Source organism: Haliaeetus albicilla, chromosome 21 (genome assembly GCF_947461875.1).
Source record: "Haliaeetus albicilla chromosome 21, bHalAlb1.1, whole genome shotgun sequence".
Classification (NCBI taxonomy): Eukaryota; Metazoa; Chordata; class Aves; order Accipitriformes; family Accipitridae; genus Haliaeetus; species Haliaeetus albicilla.
Window position 1 is genome coordinate 19,519,523 of NC_091503.1, and position 17,564 is coordinate 19,537,086.

Genomic DNA, 17,564 nt, shown 5'->3' on the forward strand with positions numbered 1-17,564 from the left:
TAAAAGGAACATATAGGAACTTGAGTTTTGAAATGCTATCACACCACTTCATGGGAGCTGTAACTGAGCTGACTAATATCCCCCCTTTCTTCTCCAGGGCCACAATTCCCAGTTTAGGTCTCATCAGTAAGGCTTCCCGGTGAGGGAATCACTGCATCTTGAGAAAGCACATCTGACTGAGGTGCCTGAAGGGAAGGGGGACAAAAGGAGCAGAGTCACAACCTGTTGAGACTCAGCAGCAGCATTTAATACCTGAATATTTCTTTCAATAAATATCTCTATCTCTTTTCTATATATGTTTTTAAAAACAATTCTTGGGGAAAACCTGTGCTTTTATTTTATTTTTTGTGGCAATTTTCCACAAGGGAGAGAAACACATCTTTTGCCTAATATTTAAAGGAGAAATATTTGGTTGATTGCAAAAGTTGGGAATATAAGAAAATCAGCACACAGCATTTAAAAAGTGAGATAAGTAATCATAAGAAAGCTGTATAGTGTATTATTACAGAAAATATACTAATTATATCTGACTATTAAACTATAGTATTTATACACATACATGGTGCATGTATATATGTATATATAAAAATAAAGGTATATACATAAATATAAAAAACCCACTTCAACTATAGTTCAACATGGTAACATGGCTATAGATCTTTTGGAATATCTTCTCTATTTTTCTCCTCAAATTAAGAGTCAAAATGAGGAGTGCTTTTTGCCAGGCCAGGTCTTATAACAATTTCAAAACAGATTCTAAACCAAATGCAGTAAAATCTGGATCCCTTCACCCAGTTGATATCCAGGTATACTCAAGCTCCCAGTAAAGTAAAAGTTTCCAAAGAACTTTTAAATAACTGACAAGGTGAAAATACTGAGAAGTATTTCTGCAAAGTAGGAAGAAAAACAGTTTTGAAATGATCTCCACAGTGTATGTACTTATATATGTAATGCTTTATAATAAATCACTGTCATTTTCCACAGGATGGACCATTATCTGGAAAAGAGCCTCAAGACCTCATCTTCTGTGAGGAACATTTGTTACTTGTAGTTTTGGGTGGTCAACTTGTACAGATCTGTTCATGAAGATCTCCGGGGAGGGCTATACAGCATTTACTCCTAACTATTTCCACTTTGAGGCTACAAACTATAATAATTTTTCTTTTATATCTGAACTTGCCCGTGACAATTGCACCACAACATCTCTGTTGTTTATTTTTCATATATTTTGCAGTATTTATTGTTGATTGCTGTCTTCCTGGGCACAACTGCAGCCTTTATTACATCATTTGCCCTGCTCAAATTATCCATTAATGGACCATAACTATTTGGCATTGTAGAGCAAACAATCTGCCTGCACTGCATTGGCTGATCACAGCTATACTGTCAGTGGCACTTGTGTTAGCCAGTTTAAAATCTAGCCCATGTATGGTGACCCCAGCTGCAGTCTAAGAAAATCACAAGAGGAAGGAGCACATGAAGAAATGCACAAGGAAGGGAAAGAAAAAAGGGAAGACAGTATGTCAGTATATGCCAGACAACAATATTAGGGAAGGTGGGAAATACACTGTAAGAAGTTTAGGGTCCTCCCATTTATCCATGGGAATGTTACAGTGATAGGTAACATATAAGTGCATTAATGTAAGTTTTACCTCCCAGGCAACTGTAACAGGTAGAGGCAATGTTATCCATACTTCACAATTAATTAATCCCATTTCATCTTTGAAGACATTGACAAGATGGGCAACCTCAGCTTAACAGAGCACAAATCATAAAGCTATTTAGAAACCTATTGTTCCTCAATATAAGTGGATACCCGAACACAGTTATCTTTTGAGCTTTAGCTGAGATGACTCAGCCCCTTTTCAAGAGGTTAGAAAAAGTGCTCCTAAACACAACACCTATTATCAGTGATAATGTCAGCAACTCAGGCAACTCAGTGCTTCCAATAATAGGCATCTTCACTGCCAGAAGATGCAATATGTAACACTATGCAGTATGAAACACTAGCACGCTGCCCATGTATTTCTTAAATATACTGTGTGCAAGGGCACTGTTACTCTATTGACCTGAGTGGGTCTAGGCATCCTAATGGGCAAGCAAACAGCATTATACACTGGTTCCACCTGAACAGCTCCTCCACCATTACCATAATTCACCTTTATTTGACTGGATTTGACTTACCTGGTCCAATACCCACTTTAATAATATCTGCTCCAGAAAGAATAAGTTCTTCTACCATCTCTCCTGTCACCACATTGCCTGCCTAGACAGAAGGAACAATATCATGTATACGGGAGATTTCAAGACTACTGCATTAAAGACTAACAATGATAATGTAGCGTTTTATCCAGAGCTTTTACAAGTTGAACTATATAGAGTCACGAAGAACATAGTTCACCATATTGTTCGTTGTGCATGCCACAGAGATTAAACGAATCATACAGGTACATTCTCAAGTCAAACAAATTTCATGATTGGTCCAGTAAACCCTGATCCTTAAGATCCCATCAGGATATCTGCTTTGTCTTCCATCCCCCTAATCCTCACCCAGAGGCTCTCAACCACATCATCCCTAACCGTAAGGGCTATACAGTCAAACTTCTCCCATTTACATGCAATGCAACTCCTCCACTCTCCTGCCCTGCCTATCCCTCCTGAACAGTTTATAGCCCTCCATCCCATTTGCCTACCTCACTTTGTGGGAAGATGTTCAGATCTTATTCAAAACCCTGGCAAATCTCTTTTTCCTTTAGGATTTAGTATTTTGAGTACTGAAAGAGTAAGGAAGGTACTATTCTTGTCGTTTTGTATGTTGGTGCCAAAATTGGTATGTACATTCCAACTATGTAAATAAGGGCATTTATACCATATACATTCATTTGGTTGTGGTGATGCCAGAGGTGAAAGAAAGGGGTTTGGTTCCCTCTGCATGAACTTTGCAGAGACGTAGAGAGCATGCTGTTTATGAACACGTCTTCTTCTTGGAAAGTCCTGAAATCTTTTGTGTTCTTTACCGTATTATATAAAGAACATATAATAGGTACAGTGCTGACAGCTACGTGCTGCTTCCTTTCTGTTCAGTGGTAATTTGTTATACTAAGTGTTGTATACTCCAAGGTGGGGTGATGGCGAGCAGGCTGCTTACAACATTAAGAAAGCAGTTTACATCTGAAAGGCAGATGACTACCTGTGCAGTGTGACACACAGCACATTACAACTTCGTGAAATACTGGAGTACATGCCACAGATTCATAAACAGGAATGAACGGGTATTAAAGTCAGTGGCTCCATGAGATTTGGGATCAAATATGTATTTAACTTAAACAGCAGTGTCTTCTTATTAGCAGAGCATAGCAGGTTGTCAAACTGTCTCTTCAGAAATGCTAACCAGACGTTTAATGTTAAGTTACTGCTAGAGAATGTTGGAACTGCATATGTTGATTCAAAATTCTCATCCTAGCAGGGAAAAGCACTTATGTCCCCAGCACACATTTTTTCCTGGAATGCATGTACACACATCAGTGGTTTCTGTCTTTCTGAATCTGCAGATACTTAACAAATTTTCAGGGAAGACGTGGAGTTCTACATAGCAGACTTCAACCTGCTGATGACAGGCGTGCTTCTTTTAGGTACCTTTTGCAGACCTCAGAAAGCACAATAAAAACCCACTGAGAGAGGCACAGCTATCAGTATGTGAAGAGACCCTAGTATCACAGCTGAAGAGCAGAGAAAGCTGTTTTCTCCCATCCAGCTGAACTCTAGTTCCACTGAAACCAATGCTTACTTTATCATTGATGCCCGTAGGACAGCTGAATAGAGGCAAAAGGGCTGTTGAAAGCCCCACCTATAAGGTAAAGCCAGAATACTTCAACCAAAAAAAAGTCTGAAAAGGTTAATATAGAAAGACTGAGACTATGGTGATGAAACCCCCTTAAAATTAACTAAGAATATAAAGCAAGTAAAGTAATCAGAACTTGTACAAGGAAGCCACTACAGACAATACATTTTGTAGTGTATTTGGGCAGGCAAGTAGTCAAGGAACACACTAATTGGTGGGAGTATTGTATTAGTGAAAACCGTGCTCCATGCTCATCTTAATGATGAGCCCATGTACCAATGCATTTCTAATCAGCTGCAGAACTGGCTTTCTTGAAAGAGATATAGCCCAGTAATTACCTTACTGCTAATCTAGCTTTGCTATACCGGCAGTAAAATAACAGAATTAGTAACAACTGAAAGTTAGGTAAACTACCATGCTTTCAGTGCTGTCCGTTCTTAGGGGCTACAACAAATTATCCTGGCTGTGGGCCTGGCCATAGACACTCAGGGCAACATTCAGCTGTACCATCGTTCAGTCTGAGGTTTCAAGTGAGCGTCACCCTGGCTCATTCCAGCACTATCCAGGATGACTGAACTGTGGGTCAGACCTGAGGGAAATCCTGGCCTCAGAAAAGTCAAAGGGAGTTTCACTACTGACTTTAATGGGATCAAGATTTCACCTAACAGGATTATAAAGGCTACAGCTTCTCTGACAGAGATACAAAATTAGTGAACACAGTAGGGTAGTGCCTCTGAATTTCAGTCAGGCATTTGATACTGTGCCTCATAAAAGCCTGCTATAAATATCGACTCACACTGACTAAGACAGGAACACTGCTGCACTGATTGAAAGCTGCTGGCAAATGGCAATGGATCAAGCTGGGGAGAAGTGTCTGTGACAACAGTTCTCAAACTTTCTTCTTGTATCCTAGAGGAAAGCACAGTCTGTGCCTCCACACTATCAGGAATACTGCCAAAGGACACTTCCCACCCACCAAAGCAAGGGGTGCTTTACCGTAAGATGGAGAGATGATGCCCTTTGCAAGGCTGAGCCATACCAGGTGGGTGTTTGCACTCAGTATTGTGACTGACCCAAGACAGCCTCGGCACCATCGCTGTCTCCTACCCTGGGATCCCAGCTGGCCCCTGCTCCGAGACCCCAGCCCTGGTGGACATGCCATGACTGGATTGACTCTGCTGCTTGTTCCAGACATAAACTGGAAGCAGTCTGCATGGCCTTCTCTGACTGAATTCTGCCTCCACTGAGGCCCTGAGAAGTTCTGCTACTGACTCCAAGGGGAGCAACAGTTTCTGACTCCCGCTGCTTCCCTCTGCTCCTGCTTTGCAATTCCGCTTGCCTCCCTCTCTGATCCACATATTGTGGGTGCTACTGCATCTGCAAGTGTGCTCCTGCCCCAGCCTTTTCCTTCCTGCCACGCTCCCTGCCCCCCCCCCGCCGGGTTTCTTCTGTATAATGAACAAAGAACACTACGAAAAGAAAAATTCAGGATAAAAACTTGGCAAAGCTTGCTGGCAAAGATATCTTAGCTTCCTAAACAGACTTCCAGTGAAATGGAAGAACCCTAACATCTACAATTAAACTAATAAATAAGGAGTATGCTTACTGTAATATAAAGGCTCTGACCCTCCATCATGAATGTCAACTAAGTTTTGCTTTACACTTCAGCAAGTAGGCACAACCCAAGCACATGATGCTGTGCTACAGCAAAACACCCCACTGGACCATTAATCTTGATTCTGGGGGGCAGTGCTGCATTTGTGAGACACTTGGGAGACTTGAATACTGCTTCTTCCTCCATCCTCAATCTAATGAGTGACTTAAGGCAAGTCATGTTGTACCTTTGTGCCCCTGTCTGTCTTCCCTATCCTTTGTGCTCCATGGAGAAACTGATCTTCTTTGTAAACTAGTATGAAAGGCAGGAGTGAAAAGAGCTTGTGTCAGAGCCAGACAGAAGAAAATAAGGTAATGTGATTATAAAAGCAAGTGTTTAAAAAGTTAAAAACATGTATTTGAAAGGTTGTTACTGCACTGGAGTATCAGCTACAGAAAGTACTACGTCAATCACAGCTGCTTTGCACATCACCTTTCAGCCTCAGAGCTGAACCCATTACATGGCCTCTGGGAACATACATTCCATGAGACCCAGGGTTGGGTTACTGTTATGTACTGCACTGCAGCTGACTGTGGAATGAATGGTCATGTTGAGGAAAGCAAACAAGACAGCCTGCAAGGTCCTGGAGATCACTTTCAGCTATGAGAAAGCTTCTTTATTTTTATACCTTCTATTTAACTGCTAACCCTTTTGTTTGAAAGCCACGATAGCAGAGAGCATACTGCAGGCATAGCACAGAGACATCAAAGCAGACAGAACAGGTAGCAGCAGGACATGTCTTCCAGAGCATCATAAAAAGGACCCTAGATGAGCTTCTGCATTTCAGCCAGGAATAGCTTCAAAAGGCCATTTTGGCACAGAGTGTAAAGTAAACTCACTTGGAAGTGGGCTACAGGTGTGTGTCCCTAGTTGAATCAGAGACTCAGGGACTGCACAGACTCTGGAGGCTTTGGAAAACAGAAGGTTTTTGAACACCCCAAGTTTGTTAGCATGTTTTTAGGAATGGAAATTATCCCTGTGCAGGAGATGAAAAACATGAACCATACTAAACCATGTTCAGAGAAAGGAGCTACAATCAGAGAAGGCAACTGAACACGTCAGGGCTGTATATGTGCTCAAGCAGGCGGTGCTGTCAGGACAATAAGACTTGAAGGAACAATAACCTTAGTCACAAAGCAGAGAAACTAAGCAGGTAGCGTAAGAGATGTGGGAGGTGGATGAGACTGGCTTAAGGACCTTGGACTAAAATCTGGGCTTGATACCTGACTTTGACATTGACCTCCTGTGCCTTCCGGGCAATTCATCTTGGTTGAGCTCCCTCCTCAGTCAGCAAAGTCAGCAGTCTGTGGGGAGGTGGAGGAGGGGATGACACACAATTTTCTTTCCACTCCTGATAGGGAAGATTTTTTTTTTAACTATATGGTTTAAGCTCCCTCCCACAACTCTTCAAGCCAAAGAGACTGAAGTAATCGCGTCACTAGGGACAATACTTCAGATCCAAAGCAAGGAACACCTCCTTCCCTCACTGCAGTGATCATGGAGTAGGAAGCTCAAAAAACCCACATCAATCATTTCATGCTTCCAAAAGCCCTCCCCAAAGCCACTGGAAATATGGCCATACAAAAAGGTTCCCACATCTGCTGGGAGCTGTTGAAGGATGCCTATTCATTAGCCTATGGTTACTCAGAACCCCACAGGCATTCCAGCCCACTTCCATTTTCCAATGCCATCATCATTCAGGGGCAAGAACACTGCCTTCCTCTGACATGGGAGGAAGGAATGTAGTCTCCCCTGAGCTGCTTGAACATGCAGTTCCCTACTGAACCAAGTCAGAGTGTACATTTATGACCATTTTTATTTCACATTTACTGTACATGTGTGAAGCTTTGTGTCTGGCATGAAAAAGAGAGAAAGTGTTGCCTAAACACATGATTTTTTGCTGCACTGGCTTGAAGAAAGGCTGGTAACCTCCTTAAGAATCTGCTGCTTATTTGAGAATTTCTGCTACTCTCATGGAAACAAATTCAGACCCATTTCTTCAAGGGCCCTGGGAAACAAGCAGGAGCAGTAGGGCTCTGCTGCAAGGAGTCCTGTATTGATGCGAACACCCTACTCTTAGCACAGAAGGGCTGGAGAAGCATGGCATTAGTGCTCTAGAGAAGGGATAGTAACATCACAGAAGGTGCAGGAAAAGCCCCAGCACTGACTGGTTTGCTCCCTGATGACCCTGTTCACAACTGCACAACACCCCTATGATTCTTATCATAGGCAAGGATTAGTCTACATTCAGCTGTCTTCATAGTGATCTAATAGATGGAAACAGCCATTGGCCTCAATTGGCCAGAAACGTCGGCACATTCCCGCAGCAAACCTTCAGCTTGGAATCACCAAAATAAATGTACGCACTTTATGATTAGAGGTCACATCTGGTGTGGGAAGGAGGATGTGAGTAGGAAAAAAATTGGATCCACCCAGCCTGCCATGCCAACACCAAAGTGCTGTATCAGAGCACACATTGAACATTCCCACAGAAATTATCAGCAATGGAAGACTGACAATCCCAACACGTTACTAAACAGTCGCCATTTGGCTCAGAGTCAGCATCTTGCTGAACTGAAAGAGTAGATGAATAGGGCTGCCCTCTATATTCTCAGAAGGGTATCTGTCCCCATGTATTTGTCTAGAAGACAAGAAGTTTGAGTCAGACTTTTCTTTCCTTCTTTCTTTCCTTTTTTTACATGGGGACTCAGAAATTGATGGAGCTACCACAGAGCTTCTGATGCCTACCAACAAAACTTTGGGCCCTGTTCCTGGACAGAATTCCCACACCCCCCCTCTACCCTTTCTACACACTTACCATAATGGTGTGATGTGGGAACAGGGCACGGACAGACTTCACAAACTTCACAAAGTGCTCTGAATAGCCGTTTGCCACATCTAGGCAGATGTATCTGATAGATGGAATGGCCTCTAGAATACTTGTTAACTTGTCCAAATCAGCTTTTCCACTACCTGAGCTTGCTGCTACGTGCTAGAAAGACAGGGAGAACAAAAGGGAGCAGTAGTTTGTAAAAACTGGGATAAACACACATGTTGTATGTCCTTTTCTGCATCATCTTGGGAGGACTTGTGCTGGAAACTAGTGAAAATCATACTGTATAATATGAAATAAATACCTTCCCGGGAATATCAATCTGTTACTTCTGTTTTGTTTAAAGGCTCTAAAATAAAGCAAAATTAGCATTTTATGAGCTTTTCATTCACAAGTGGTTTCTCATAGGCAAATAAAATCACCTGAGAAGGATGAAGGCTCAGCCATACTCTTATTAACACAAACACAGAAGAAGCCCTAACTTGGTGTATTTCCAGGAAGGCAGAGTGGCAAAATTTGGGGCACTGTCAGAGAGTGGAATCTGGGTCTTTAAGTTCATCAAACACTCCGTTGATCTACAGAATCATAGAATAGTCAAGTTTGGAAGGGACCTCTGGAGATTGTGTAGTCCAACCCCCTTGCTTAAGCAGGGTCAGCTACCATTGAAAACAATCAGATTTCCTCCTTTGTCTTCCTCTGAGTTCTTTCCAATAGAAAAACAGTTTCCACAGCTGTTGGCCCACAAAACCTCTGCAGAGATCCAAGGTCACAGAGCAAGTCAGTATTTATAGTGGCATATAAGCAACGCTGATGAACCTGAGTGATAGGCTGGCTTTCGGACAATACTGTTATCAATAGTCTTTATAATATAATTCTAAAATATGCCACAGGTAAAGATACAATACAGCTGTGCGGTATTCTTTTGTATACAGAAAAAGTTTCAAAACTACACTGAACTCTGAGGAGGAGGGGAAGCAGCCAGGCACGCTCTTATACTGCCTTTCTGGTGTAGAGGTCTGCCAGAAGAACACAGAAATCTGGATATGAAAAAGTTGGAACTTAAGTCAATGTTTAAATTTACTAAATGGTGTTTCCCTGTAATGGTTCAGGCTAGGACCCTGTGAACAAGTGGGGCAGCACAGCTACTAGTAGCACAGTGTGAGCTCTAGTGCAAGGAGGTAAATGAAGGACACATGCTCTCACAACTTTCAATGCTCATCCCTGCTTGGGCCCAGCACCTGGGCCCCTCCAGCCCACAGGCTCTGGGTCGGCTTGCACACCTGATAGCAAAGACTGCCTAGCATGAGGATGTGCAGGGCCAGCTTGTGGTTGGGTTACTCAAGGCTATTAGCATTTATGGTCTTGGGCTTCTCTCTCACCAGCACTACCACAGCCCCCAACAGCAACAGAAGCACAGCAGTTGGACCTATTCCCAAGTATTTTCTTCTTCTTTATTCAGGATACTTCTCCGTTTCCATTCCAGGCATATATAAAGTTTGCTTTTTTTGCATCTTAATACAAGCACTTTCATAATGGACTCACATAGCTATTCTTTTTAAACCAGGACAAGCCACTTCCCTTGATGCATTTAAGAACAGCAAATATCTTCATTCCCCAAACCCTCACTTGACAACAGTACTCCCAAGAGACTCCAGTGTATGTGAGTTCAGAACAAAGCAATAAACCATAATAATTTACAGTACGAAAATGTACCTCAAGGCATTCTGGGTGATTGGCAGCAAACAGTTTCCATTCTTCCAGAGAATAATGCTTGTGAATTGCAGTGAACATTGCATGCTAGCGAAAATAAGAAAACTGATATTAATGTCCAAGTTAGTCATCTTTCCCTCAGCTGCAGAATAACAAGATATCAGAAATTCCCATTTTAAGTATAGGCTCATCCTGCTTGAAAGAGACAGTAACAGCAAGTAACAGACCAGGCAACTCCAAAAGGCTCTTCAAAAGTAACTTAGTGTACTTAGCCTACCTTTCAGGATCAGGTTTCTGATGTGTTTCATGAAGTTATGATCAATATTTTGAATATGTAAGCACTGCAAGAAATTAAGGTAAGCCTTGAGGCCAGAGGCTAATTAACTAGTGACTTCTGACTGCTGCAGTTTTATCCAGTAACCTACACTTTCAAAACTGTTGTCAGCTAATAATTTTTTTCTGGAAAGGAGCACAATATAGACCTCAAAACTAAGCTCTAGAAGCTCTACCTGAAACTGAGCTACACCCAAGATGGAAGCTTCCCAGTAAGCATCTCCACTGAAACTATCTTATATCTGAAGCTCCGTCTCTGATAACTGTATTGCATAAAAGCACAGCTGCTTTGCAGTGAAATCACACCTTCTTGTTCTGGAGTTTTTAACTCATTCCCCCCTGTTCTCCAACAAACATGGCTAAAGATTAACAAAGGCTGGTCACTGTCACCCAGTCGCTTCCCAGTTGTTGCAGAAATGAGAATCAAAACTTACTTTTGCCATAACTATGGCCATTTCAAATGTCCCCACAGTGTCCATGTTTGCTACTATAATGGGAATTCCTGTGTATGTTTGCTTGGAGTTGCGGAAGGTGAAGGTGCGCGTGAGGTCGACCTGCAATGAATAGACAGACACACATTGTTTTAAGTAATTGATTGCAACCTAACAAGAGTTTTGCCACTGACTTCAGATACAGCAGGTCTGGACCCTGCTTCTTAATTTTCCTCATATTTCCCATTCTTCCTCCTATCATTCCACTATTACCTTATTTATTTATTTATTTTGTTACAACTTCTGCCTTCCAAATAAGAAAGAAAATATAAAAGTAAAATAATGTTTTCTGTGTTAAAGAGAGTTCTTGCTAAAGAAACAGAGAATCAAAATTTTAAAAAAGGAACAAGTCAGAAGGGGTTAGGAAGGAAAGAAAGGACAATGAGGACTGTAGCTTAGTTGACTCCACAGAAGTCAGAACTGGAACTCCCTCTGTCTCCAAGGCATAAAAGACTTTGTCCCAATCTTTAATGTAAATGACAGTATAATAAAGCAAGCTCTTACTTTTGGCTATGGTACCAGCACTCTTGTCATACAATATGAACAATCACACCCTGGCTTATTAAACCATGAGGCTGCTAGTTTCTAAATTAATTTCCTACAATTGTGTCAGCCCTCATCTTCAAAGTTATTTATTCTTCAGCATCCTCAAATGATCATGGTAACATCAGGCATTTTGTTCCTTACATTTACAAGAGGTAATATCAAATTTAGATCAGTTCCCACTGGTCTACTTAGCATCTTTCAAAAGGGGAAAAAAAACCCTCTAAGAAATGTATAACTGTAAGATACTAGGTTAGTCTCTTTAGTAACAGTGAAAATGAATGCTCTTTCATAGTTTTCATTACTCCTCACTTCAGCTTTAATCCAGGAACACTCAGAGACCTGACCTGAACTGAAATCTGTCACCAGAAAGGAAGCAATATAAAAAATGTAGGACTTCGATTATTTATTTACAACATATTTTGAGCGCTGTCATATTGCTGGCTACATTCTGATTGATTAATATGGTAAGAGGTTTACTACTGATCTGTACAACAGAAAGAACTTGGTGCCTCAGTGCTATATTATGAAACAAGTTCTCATTTTTGTATAAGCTCATAAAGGAAGGGTCACTTTGGTGAACAAGCTAAGATACATCTTAATGGAGACTCACCCTTCTTCCCATTTACTATCACAAAGGCCTAATTCTCCACCCATCACTGATGACCTAACATTCTTATGGAATTTCAGCTGCAGCTAACATGAGAGAATAGTATGAAGAAGACAGGTATGAAGTAAATATGAAAATTCAATGTATTTTACTCCCTTCTAATGCAATTTATTAACTAGAACCAAGGAAAAAAAGACACAGTATCACACAACCAGTTCTACACAGACAATAGTACCAGAACCACTGTTTTACAGTTTTATGGAGGAAAAACATCTCTTTCAAACAACCTTAAGAAAGTAGAGAAGAAAAGTATGATTACAAAAAGACTGACGCAAGATGCAAAGCTATGCAGGGAACACAAGGCCGATACTCTTTCAGCAATTCTCACCTCCACTTACTGCAACTTCTCATATATGACTTCCTTTAGCCAGCCAGCCAGATGGATCTCATGCAATTATCCACACAACTGATAATACTGTAACTGCAGGCATTTATGAAGAATAATTGCAGGGCTTCCCCTAATGAGGCTTTTGTTCTATAAGAACAGGAGAAATGGCACACTGGGTTGGAGATGTTTATGTGGTGTCCTAGTTTTCCAAACAGCCAGTACCAGATGTGTGGGAAGGGATGTGGTGGGTTGACCCTGGCTGGACACCAGGTGCCCACCAAAGCCACTCTATCACTGCCCCCCTCAGCTGGACAGGGGAGAGAAAATACAATGAAAGGCTCATGGGTGGAGGTAAGGACAGGGAGAGATCACTCATCAATTACCATAATGGGCAAAACGGACTCGACTTGGGCAAAACTAACTTATTACCAATCATGTCAGCGTAGGGTAATGAGAAATAAACCCAAATCAGAACACCTTCCTCCTACCCCTCTCTTCTTCCCCAGCACAACTTCAGTCCCAAATTCTCTACCTCCTCCCCCTGCAGCGGCGCAGGGGGACAGGGAATGGGAGTTGGGGTCAGTTCATCACACATTGACTCTGCTGCTCCTTCCTCCTCAAGAGCAGGACTCCTCACACTCTTCCCCTGCTCCAGCATGGGGTGCCTCCCACGGGAGATAGTTCTCCACAAATTTCTCCAACATGAGTCCTTCCCACCGGCTGCAGTTCTTCACAAACTGCTCCAGCATGGGTCCCTTCCACGGGCTGCAGTCCTTCAGGCACAGACTGCTCCAGCATGGGTCCCCTGCGGGGTCACAAGTCCTGCCAGAAAACCTGCTCCACCATCGGCTTCTGTCTCCACAGGTCTGTAGGTCCTGCCAGGAGACTGCTCCAGCGCGGGCTTCCCACGGGGTCACAGCCTCCTTCAGGCATCCACCGGCTCCAGTGTGGGGTCCTCCACAGACTGCAGGTGGGTATGTGCTCCACCGTGGACCTCCATGGGCTTCAGGGGGACAGCCTGCCTCACCATGGTCTTCACCACAGGCTGCATGGGAATCTCTGCTCCGGCGCCTGGAGCATCTCCTCCCCCTCGTTCTGCACTGACCTGGGGGTCTGCAGGGCTGTTGCTGTCACATATTCTCACTCCTCTCTCAGCTGAAGTTTCTATTGTGCAGCAACTTTTTCCCCTTCTTAAATACATCATCCCAGAGGCACTACCACTGTTGCGAATGGGCTCAGCCCTGGTCAGTGATGGGTCCCTCTTGGAGCCGGCTGGCACTGGCTCTATCAGCATAGGGGAAGCTTCTAGCAGTTTCTCACAGAAGCCACCCCTGTAACCCCCCAGCTACCAAAACCTTGCCATGCAAACCCAATACAAGGGAAGATAATAATGAGACAAATTCTGAAAGACACTTTCCCTAGCCTACCTTCCAGGGTCCCAAGCAGCTGATGTTTAGAGACCTTCAAAGACAAAGGTCTCCTCCGATACATTGTGCTAAATAGCCACTCATGTACAAAGAACTTGCCTTGTAATTTTTTTAATCCTTCACACCTTTAGCCTCTGCAATACCCCACAGCAATAAATTCCAAAGATGAATTATACATTGCATAAAAACTATGACTTTTGCTTGATAATGACATTCAGTGCTTCCTACTTCTTGTTTTGTGAGAGACAATCAACAGCCACTTCTCAGTTTCACCTTTTCCATTCCACTCCTCACTTCGTAGACTTCTAGCATATCCTCCACAGCTGCTTCTTCTCCATACTGAATAGTCCTAGTATGTTTAGGTTTTTCCTCATGTGGAAATCAGTCGATACTGCTGATCATCCTGGCTGCCATTCTCTGTATCTATTTTAGCATATTATGCTGGTTTTGTGAAGGGATCACCAGAACCGTGTACTTACGATGAACATACCGAGGAGCATCACAAAGCTAACTTGTTTTCCCTAGTTCCTCTAGTAGCACTTCCGACCATCTCTTTGTCTCTTTCCTGAGCAGTAACAACAAATTTATAGCTTATTGTTCTATGCATTATGAGAAAATAACTTCTTACTCCAGGATTGCTCACCATCACTCAACAACAGTAAAAGTTTCTTTAGAAAGAAAATCATGAAATGTATTTTATAACTCCTGCCTAGACCTTCGACATATGAAAGTAGGAGGACATTGGCTGTTCTGTTAAAGCTCCCTGGACTTATTTGAATTTATAAATTTAAATTAATGACTAGACTTCCTACAGGACACTTGTCTGGTGAACTTAAAATGGACTGCCTGCAGAGCAAGGTCCAGCAAAGGCAAGAACAGCAGGCTATGTGAGTACCGAGACCCCACAGACAGATAATGCTGCTCCCAGTCCAATCAACGCTTTAACCAGTTTTGACACTTGAATTCAAGCTTCAAATTTTCTGGTATATTTTCAAAAAGAGGAAGCAATCATGGAAAATGAAGACAGTGCAAGGAATCAAAAACAAGTACCAACATAGCAGACCTACAAGAAGAGCTGCAAACAGCCCAAACTGTCTCTCTAAGAAGCTGACTTAATCCTAGTTACTGCGTAAAAAGCTATCCTTGCGCAAAAGGAGGTATTCACACCAGAGCAGCAGACGCTTGCTGATATAAGCTTCAAAGCAGCAGCTTGCTGGGTAACAGGCACTGTAGTATGCTGCCTCTGTTCCTCTGCCAGAACTATTTATTTATATTCTTGTTTTGAAGCAGACCGGGGCTGTCCATTTCAGATCTGGCTCTCACAGACACTGTTTATTCCTGTTGCTACAGCCTCAGTGATGGTGTCCAATTTCTTAACCTTCATCAGTTTTCACTGACCCCCCTCATGACATGCACTTTTTCCTCATGTGAAATGTTTTTAACAGTTCATCATAGCCACCCTTTACAACCCTGCCATATCAGCTCATGTTCCTCCTATCGTTTTCCCTTCCCAGCAGCCCTCCTCTCCACAGCCTGCATGCAGCTAAATATACAAAACACCGCACTTGAAGGAACCATGTGTCACTCGGTGGCGCGCAGCTCCACCTGTTTGCCAGGCCAGCACAGTGAATTTTAAAGAAGGACCACAGGTCCCCAAGCAAACGGCTGGAAAGGGCCTACAGACCCTTATGAGCAGTAATTGCACACACTGAGGAGTTACTCAGCCGGGACACCATTCTTTGTAAATTAAAACGGACTAGCCTAAGGTTAGCTTTTGACTGAGAGGGCCTCTCCAATCTTACACCTTCATAATGGCAAAAAAGTTGTGCTTCGTTGTTGCCGTCAAAATACCTGGCCATAGGCCCCTAATAAAAGTGGCCGCCCCGCTTCCCTTTCCAGTCGTGTCTTTTCACCTCACTTGATTTGTCTCGGTCTCTCTCTCACAACTCCGCTTCCCCTGGAGAAAAGCTTAATCCTCTTTCCATCCCCCAGCACAACGTAATTCCTTCATTAGTCAAACTAAATCCTTTGTTAACCTTGGGGTTACGTGAGGTAAACGAGAAGGCACCTTCAATCCTGAGGCAGCCATCTTTTTTTGTACAGGCAATCCTGATGGGATTTCCTGGGGTCTTTCCCGATCCCTGCTGAGAAATAACTACAGCAACACCCAGCTAAAGGGACGCAGAGCCCCGGGCAGCCTTGGCTGTGGGGCCGGGGGGGGGACACACGGCGGGGCTCTGCCCACGCAGGTCACGAAGCAGCAGCAGCGGGAGGCGGGTGGTGGGGGTTAACATAAGCCAGGCTGAAACGCCCCAGGGTGGGATCCCAGCCCCGGGCACCCTCTGCCGTCGGAAGCGCTCCCCCAGCATCTTCGCCGGTTGTTTTTCACTACCGCTGTTTTTTTTTAAAAGAGCATGTCGGTTCCTCGGGAACAGCACTGCCGGCTCAAGCCGCGGGGCGCGTAACCGGACACACCCCCCCCCCCTCCCGGGAGAGGGGCTGGCAGAGCTGTCGGTGTCCCGCTGCCCCTACAGCAGGCAGCCCCCGCGGAAACCGGAGGTCACCCCCCGCTCAGCGCCGCAGAAATCCGCAGAGGCACCTGTTAGGAGCAAACAATCCTTCCCCCACCCCACCCCCTCCGCTTTTTTTATTTTTATTTTTGTTGAGGAGCGGGGGAGGACAGCGCGGCACCGGCTCGCAGCGCCCGCCGCCGCCTCCTCCGCCGCCGGGGCTCGCCTCACCGAGGGGGGGGACACACACGCCGCGGGGTCCGTAACCCCGGCCCCCTCCTCCTAGGAGCAGCGGCATCCCCCCCCCCCCCCGCCACGTAAAAGGCGTTTCGATGGGGGAGGGCATTGCTACGTTAGACTGGGGAATAAAAATAAAGCAGGGAGGGAAGGACGGGGTAAGGAAGTTAGGCGCTGAGAACGCAGAGAAAAAGCATGCTGGCTTTGAATGCCCCCACCTCTGATCTGCTTTTGAGGCTGCTTCTTTTAGGTCTGAGCAGGACATCTTTAAAGTCCAGTTTGAGGTCTGCGTCTACCCGGGGCATCTTGCTGGGGTGCGGGGGCCCGGGCTCTCCTGGCGGCGGCGGCGGCAGCAGCGCCGGCCCCGCTGCGCTCTCGCTCCGCTCGGCTGCACCGCGCCGCCTGCAGAGCCGCGCCGGCCAAAGCCTGCGGGCCGCGCACGGAGCGTATTTATAGGGCGCGGGGAGCGCGGCGCCGCGGCCCGGGCCCCATCGCTTTATTAGGAGAGGGTTGTTTTTAGCTGAGTAGCCGGCCGCCCCCTCCCCTGCCCCTTCTCCCGCCGTAGCCACCCCCCCAGCTTCTCCGCCGGGCTGGGCGTTCTGTGGGTTGGGGGGGGGGGAGACGGGGACGCGGCGCCCGCCGGCAGCCGCCCGGTGCGGGGCGAAGCGCGGGTATCGGCGGCGGCAGCAGCAGCAGGGCGGCCTTAAGGGCAAAGCAAGGGCAGAGGAAATGGCGCCTCCATGTGACCGAGCGGCCGGGTGTGGGAGCCCGCCGGCGACGGGCGGCCGCTGAGGCGCTGAGCCGACATCTTGCCCGCCCCCTCTCCCCGGGCGACGGTTGCGGACCGACGGTTGGCGACCAACCGCCGCCCGGCGCGGGGGCGGGCCTGAGGCGGCCGCACCGATGAGGGCTGCCGGCGCTCCCCGCCGTTTTTTAGGGCGGCTGCCGCACGGCCCAAACTTTTGTGCCTCCGGCCTTACAAAAGGC

The 17,564-nt window shown here is 45.1% G+C and overlaps 1 protein-coding gene across 2 annotated transcripts in view; it reads right to left on the reverse strand.

Moving 5' to 3' along the window:
- The window catches only part of GMPR (guanosine monophosphate reductase), a 44,546-nt gene extending 27,366 nt beyond the window's left edge, over positions 1-17,180 (reverse strand). Inside the window, exons 1-5 of one of the 2 annotated variants that reach the window (XM_069809160.1) lie at positions 16,796-17,153; positions 10,806-10,925; positions 10,042-10,125; positions 8,314-8,487; positions 2,185-2,266 (exon numbers count right to left, since the gene is read on the reverse strand). In XM_069809160.1, the coding sequence (XP_069665261.1) occupies positions 2,185-2,266; positions 8,314-8,487; positions 10,042-10,125; positions 10,806-10,925; positions 16,796-16,882 (547 nt within the window). In that variant the 5' untranslated portion in view covers positions 16,883-17,153. Of the gene's footprint in view, positions 1-2,184; positions 2,267-8,313; positions 8,488-10,041; positions 10,126-10,805; positions 10,926-16,795 lie in introns of both variants that reach the window. The other variant, XM_069809161.1, reaches the window with a different exon arrangement.
- Positions 17,181-17,564: the final 384 nt, after the last annotated feature.